The sequence below is a fragment of the Helicoverpa zea genome, chromosome 8, assembly GCF_022581195.2.
Source record: "Helicoverpa zea isolate HzStark_Cry1AcR chromosome 8, ilHelZeax1.1, whole genome shotgun sequence".
In the NCBI taxonomy this organism is placed as follows: Eukaryota; Metazoa; Arthropoda; class Insecta; order Lepidoptera; family Noctuidae; genus Helicoverpa; species Helicoverpa zea.
In genome coordinates, this window is record NC_061459.1 from 3,650,316 (window position 1) to 3,657,322 (window position 7,007).

Genomic DNA, 7,007 nt, shown 5'->3' on the forward strand with positions numbered 1-7,007 from the left:
ATAATTTCGAACACGACTTGTTAATTCTTAGAAGGTTTTTTTAATATCCAAAACTAAATTAAGAAACAGAGTTAATCTAGCTTTTTTCACTATTCCTTTGTCAGAAATAAGTTTCATATTTTTAGTCGCTTCATGGAAGCTTGTTCTAAATACAGCTATAAGTAACCAGCGTACTAAGATAGAGGTAGAAAAAGTGTTGTAATCATTCTTACTTTCTGAGATGAGATACCTGGCCGGGAGAGACGAGATCATTAATCTGTTGCGGCAAGGTCGGCCCTTATGACGTCACCGTGTTTTTGTGCGACTTTTTCACTCAAATAATACTGGAAAATATTGCTATGATACCAGAGTCAATTTTCTTCCATGCGAGGCAACATTCCATGTTGTGCTTCAATAAAACAAACAAGTTCTAATCCAAAAAGTTTATTTAGAAGTAAAAAAGTGTCAAAAGTTTAAAAATAGAAGCCATTTCAAACATGAATCAATTTAGAACCAATTCGAATTATCTGTCAAAAGATGAAAGAAATTAGTTGGTGCACTGACAAGTACTGGTTGAAATACAAACTCCTTTCTGGAATCCTAGGAGGTTGCAAATGTAGACGCAAGCAGAGTTGGTGCAGGCTTTCGATAAAATCGGCAAGTACAGCGTTTCAGGCATTTTAGGTAATTCTGAAAAAAAAACGGATTTTAAAATTACCGTTATTAAATTGGAATGAACGGTGAATTCTATTTGATTGGTTGAAAAAATACGTGTAATCAATGAACATACAATTTCGAATATGACCTGATTCTGCAGGTTTCAGGTGATTTTAAAAATAAAATCGTATGAGAAGAGGCATGTTGATGGTGAAGCCTATGATTTGTCAAATTACCGATTGGTAAATGCAAAAATTGTTTTGATTCCAAATAAATCAGTACCTACAGTAATAAAAATCAATAATTTATTATTACTGTCGTCCACTTACAGTGTGTCAAGTATACACGACAATGTTTAAATAAAAACACACACGGGATAAGCTGCGTACTTTTACCATTAGTCATAAAGAAACTAAAATATTTACTTACCGAATGCACGCATTTCTTGTGGGAGGTCTCCTCGAAATACTCGGACAGCCGGATCACCGCTTACTTCGAGAACTTGAGGTACAAGGTCAACGACCTCTGGGACAGCTGCATCTACTTCAGCATCTACCTCAGGCTGTACGTCCACCACGTTCACTCTTTCCCCATCATCAGGAACGACCTTACCCTGTGCCATCAGCACTAAGGCAAGTACGAAAACACTCAGGAATTTCATCTTTGAACAAGACTTTCTTTCACAGTTACTGTTTGCAAAATGTGGTGACAATGATGATGGGTGGAGTTATAACTCTGGATGGACCTATTTATACTCCAAGTTGGCAATCGCAGTTTATGAACAATGATAGTGGTGGCCATACCACTTTAGATTACGAACTCTTGTGATTTCAAGTAGATGGTGCATGATGCATCATAGTTGGCACAAGAGAATTTCAGCTCTATAGCTAACGTATAAGGTTTTATTTCACTTACAATGTCTTTGTTTACGAAAATGTAGTTCGATGTTATTGTTCTACAAATAATTATGAATCAATAGCTCACTGTATCGTATTAGAAGTACAGTTTCAAATGTTTATTTTTAATACCTATACAATTGCGGTGCTATACAATGTTCGGTTTTTCGAGGAAATTGAGCCACTTATCATGACCACAAAGCTGGCTTGTTTAGTTCTTTGTTAAGTGTGTTGGCAGTTATTAAACATCGAATTACAAAAGCCATAATGAAAACAAATGTTTTATTTTGAACCGACTTCTTTTTTCTTTTGTTTTGATTGTTTTTCAACAAACATGTATGTTAGTTCCTTTTGACAAGACACGTAAGTAATACTTATTGAAAAAAAAACTACTAGAGCCGAGGTGTTTAGAATCGTCCGAAAAAAATACCTTCTAAATAATTTCAGCTGTTGTTCCGGACATGTCGTAAACACCAAGTCACCACTGCATCTAACGACTTCCCTTGAGAAGCCTATTTAAATAAAAAGGGCTTTATGTTTATCTTGGCCCATAGAACATGAACGTTTTTTTCGAGTTATTCTGTGTATCCTGTAGAAATTATTATGGAATCAAACATAGCATTGGCTATTTCTGAAACAAAAGAAAACTTGTAATGAAACGAAACGTTTTCAACCAACTTCCCAAGAAAGGAGGAGGTGTTCAGTTCATCATGTTGTATATTTTTTTTGGGCTTGTGTTTAAACACCACCCAAAAAAGTACCTATTTTACTACCAAAAAAATTCTAAACGGTTACCAAAATGGATAAATGGTCACCAAATAACGTTTCCAAAAATATTATTAGGTAAAACCATTTTTTCGTATTATTGACTACTAAAAAAATATATGGACGCCTTTAAAATACACTTTAGACCAAATATTATATATTGTCACTACTTAGATGTTACCAATTATGTAATACCATGACTCCTAATTTGGTCATTTTTGTTAGACTAAAAAAGCTAACGATCGCTAGAATATTTCCCAAATACCAATTAATATACTGGGGTTCCCAAACGTACGTCGCTTATTTATTGTTATATGAATTTGTGTGTAACTCAGTAGTAAAATGTAAGCACGCAACATGCAGCAAGCATGGCTTCTGTCACGGCTCCGGCACTGCGGGGCTCCGGCGGTCCCATGCGAGCTTATCGTCGCAGATGGTTTTCACGCTCACCACCGCAGCTTCGGCTTGCCGGCCAGCCTCAGCCGCGGCGGCGAGCCTTAAAAACTACCTGCGCCTCAGATCGCAGGCCGCCTCGCCCCTCTGCGCCTACGCGGTTTTGAATTGCACTCTAGGGGTAGGGCAGACAAGACTACGTGGAGTCGGTTTTGCAGCGATTCGTTTTCATCACTAACTTTGATTTTGGTAGTAATATTAATCTTTTAGTTGGATAGAATTTGGTGACCATTAATCCATTTTGGGAACCAAAATAGTTATTTGTTGTACAAGAGTGCAAAGTTGCTTTTTAACCGCGGGCTCAATTTTGATGACCGAGCAAGCGAAGGATTCTAAAATTGAAACACGAGCGTAGCGAGTGTTTCAATAATTAGAATCCTGAGCGATAGCGAGGGAATCAAAAGAGCACAAGGTGAAAAATCTTTGCACTCGAGTGCAACACGTAACTTTTCATCCCACCTCATCGAGGAAATTACTAAATGCAAAAAAACAAAATGGCGCGCACATACAAAATCAAAATCAAAATCAAAATCAAAACTCATTTATTCAAACTTGGCTGCAAAACAGCACTTTTCGAACGTCAGAAAAAAAAATTACATAAGACAGCCCCCAAAAACGCCCACCCTTCACCACTTCCTATGTGTTTTTGCTGGGAAGAAGAAGTGGCGCAACAAACTCCCCAGCAACACATGTCTGTCTGTAGGTTAAAAGAACCTTTCAACAAAGTACAGTGAGTATTGCAGTATGCAATACGCAATATTGTCATAAAATAAAATTACATTTAAAAATGATTTATAAAATCCACCACATGCTAGCTAGCACTCACCCTACGTGACTTGTCTAACTCAAGCATTGAATAAATATGATGTGAAAAAAATGTATAGCCTCCAATATTTATAATAGTTTATGAGGGAGTGCCCACCTTCATGTGATATTCTATTGCAACCTTGTGTAATGTACAACATGGGTAAGTAATGAATCTAGTAAATTGGACCGCTCAGCCAGTAAAAAAAAAAGAAGTATAAGAAAAGAGTCTACAAAATTATATAATACTACTTATAGTATAGTCAGTAAGACGACCTGGCACCACAAGCAGCACCCGTTCACGAGCATAACGCGAGGATCAGCCATCGCCCCCCTCGCACATCTTTGAGGGAGGGAAGCAACCCGACCGCCGACGCTACCGCAAGCAGTGCCGTCTAAGGGAGCATGACGTACTCACCGCTACACAACTCAATATCAGGATCAATTATCGCTAAGTAGTGGTCCTTATTTACTGTAATCCAAAGGAAAAAAAAATAAATATAAATAGATGATTTAAATAAAACATAATAAATACAGTAAATGTATCCTGTCAATAATGTAAAACCAAGTAAGGTCAATAATAAAAATATAAAATTGTAAAAAAAAAAAAAATGAATAATAATAATTGATTGTAAAATTAAGATGTCATTCACAAAAAAAAAGGACAATTATAATACAAGGTGTTGATTTGCATTTGTGCCATAGTTCAGGAGGAGGACATACAATACGTAAATACTCGATTGGAATTACAGTAGATGGGAAATAACTAATATGCACTGCTTTTTTTGTCATTGTAATGTCGTGGTATTTTCGAAGTAATCCAATTTTATGAATGAAATTTAAGAGTGATCGTTGCGTATGCTTTGTGTTTGCGTTTGTGTGAGGGTGCAGCACGGTTTTAACGCCAGTAACATACGCGACAAGTTAAAATAAGGCTAGATGACATTTACGGAATTCCGAAAAAAAATTAAAGAAAAAAAATTACGTACCAATTTTTTTATTGATTTGGGTCGAGAATCATTAGCATAATTACGTCCTTGAATATGGCACGGATGCAAATCAACAGCTTGTATAGCTGTCTTGCGTTCAACATGGCGACCAACTATTTTTATCATTCAAATAATCGTTAATTGTATAATATGCCTTTTGAATAAGAATAGCCTTAATTTGTTCTTTGAATTTATTAAACGGCTGTTCTAATAAAGACAGAGGAAGTTTATTATAGAAACGAATACCTAGACCCAGAAATGAACCATGCACTTTATGAAGCCGTTGAAAGGGTACACACAGTTTATGCTTATTTCTTGTATTAATGCTATGGACTTCACTTTTTTTGGTATATAAATGTAAGTTCTGTCTAATATACAGTATATTGGCAAAGATGAATTGTGATGCCACAGTAAGAATACCAATTTCTTTAAACAGCTCTCTGAGGGAAGTTCTGGTACCTAATTGGTATATCGCACGTATAGCACGTTTTTGTAGAATAAATATATTCTCTATATCAGCGGCTTTGCCCCACAACAGGATACCGTAGGACATAACGCTGTGAAAATTACTGAAATACACCAATCGAGCTGTGTCGACGTCTGTGAACTGTCTGACTTTCCTGACGGCGTAGGCGGCAGAACTAAGCCTTCCCGCGAGGCTAGAAATATGTGAACCCCATTGAAGTTTTGTATCTACTGTTATACCCAGAAACACAGTAGATGCAACGGTTTGAAGAACCTCGTTGTTTAGGATAACATTAGGACCTAGGTTTTTTACATTAGGCATAGTGAACTTAATGCATTTTGTTTTTTTAGCATTAAGTACTAAATTGTTTGTGGTAAACCAGTGCGTAACTAATGAGAGTGCACTGTTTACCTCTTCAAATTGCTCTCTATTTCTGTCAACTTTGAAAATGAGAGACGTATCATCAGCAAATAATACAACGTCGCAGATATTATTGAGGTGGTAAGGCAGATCATTGATGTATACTAAGAATAAGAATGGACCTAATATAGAGCCTTGTGGCACGCCTAGCTGAACTGGAAGGCCTGATGATTTAGAACCATTTACATCTACACATTGCAATCTATGTTGTAAATACGATTCTATTATGCCGAGAGCTCCGTTTTGGACTCCGTAAAACCGTAATTTACGTAAAAGTGTATCATGATGGACGCAATCAAAAGCTTTGGAAAGGTCGCAAAAGACTCCAATAGCATTTTGAGAATTTTCCCATGCGTTATAAATATGTTTTAAAAGTGCAACACCAGCATCTGTGGTAGAACGACCTTTGGTAAAGCCATATTGTTCTGTATGAAGGAGGCTATTTAAATTGAAATATCGTAGTAACTGCTTGAGTATTAACTTTTCAAAAATTTTACTAAAGGCAGGCAGGATAGAAATAGGTCTAAAATTACTAATGTCCGACTTATTGCCTGATTTAAATAGAGGTATGACTTTACTGTGTTTCATGAGGTCAGGAAAAACACCAGTGTCAATGCACTTGTTGAATATGATAGCAAGGTAAGGAGCAATGACGTCAATTATATTACCTAATAGTTTGATGGAAATGTCCCAAAAATCACCCGTATTTTTTAATTTAAGAGTTTTAAAAACATTAATTACATCCATTGGAGTAACGTGCTCAAAACTAAACAAAGAATTACACTGAGGCACACTAGCACGCATAAGCTGTTCAGCGTCAGTTGAAGATGAATTTAAGGAGCGAGTCGTGGTTACAGGTATATCCGCAAAGAACTCATTAAAAGCTTTGGCTACATCAGCCGCATTACTAACAAGTTTGTCGTCCAGTTTAATCTCTAACTTGTTGTTCTGGTTCACTGACTTGCCAGTTTCATTATTTATAATTCTCCAGGTTGTTTTAATTTTATTTGAGGAGTTTTTAATAGAATCACTTAAAAATTTTGATTTTGCAAAATTGCAGACCTTTTTAAATATTTTGGAATATTGTCTAACATAGTTTACAAAGTTATCGTCAAATTGACAAGTTTTCATACCGTATAACTCATATAGTCTCGCTCTACTTATATAAATACCTGGAGTGGCCCATTTGTTGAATTTGGCCGAGGTACCTTTAATATTTAAGGTTTTGGTCTTAAATGAAGAATTGAACTCATTCTGTATGACACCAAAGAGAGATGTATAAATGGTGTTAGGATCCTCATTAGCAAGAATAGAAGGTTCAAGATTTTTTGTAACATTACTTTTAAATCTAACACAACGACTAACTGAATAGGGTCTGCATTCTATTTTAAGTGGCTCAGTGTGAACTAACATAGGAAAACTAACTTTTTGTCCACAGTGGTCAGACGTAAGATGGTTGATGACTAAGTTGTTGGAGGCCTCAGTGTCACTAAATATGTTATCCAGACAGGTAGAAGTAGTGGCCGTAATTCTGGTTGGTTCAAAGAATATATTTAGTAAGTTAAAAGACTTAAATAA

The 7,007-nt window shown here is 36.1% G+C and overlaps 1 protein-coding gene across 1 annotated transcript; it reads right to left on the minus strand.

Moving 5' to 3' along the window:
• Positions 1–407: 407 nt before the first annotated feature.
• LOC124632432 lies at positions 408–1,374 on the minus strand. The gene is made up of 2 exons (XM_047167274.1): positions 1,066–1,374; positions 408–669 (listed from the first exon to the last, which is right to left on the minus strand). Exons 1-2 carry the CDS (start codon positions 1,295–1,297, stop codon positions 527–529), a joined length of 375 nt encoding a protein of 124 aa, XP_047023230.1. The 5' UTR covers positions 1,298–1,374; the 3' UTR covers positions 408–526.
• Between the last annotated feature and the right edge of the window lie 5,633 nt (positions 1,375–7,007).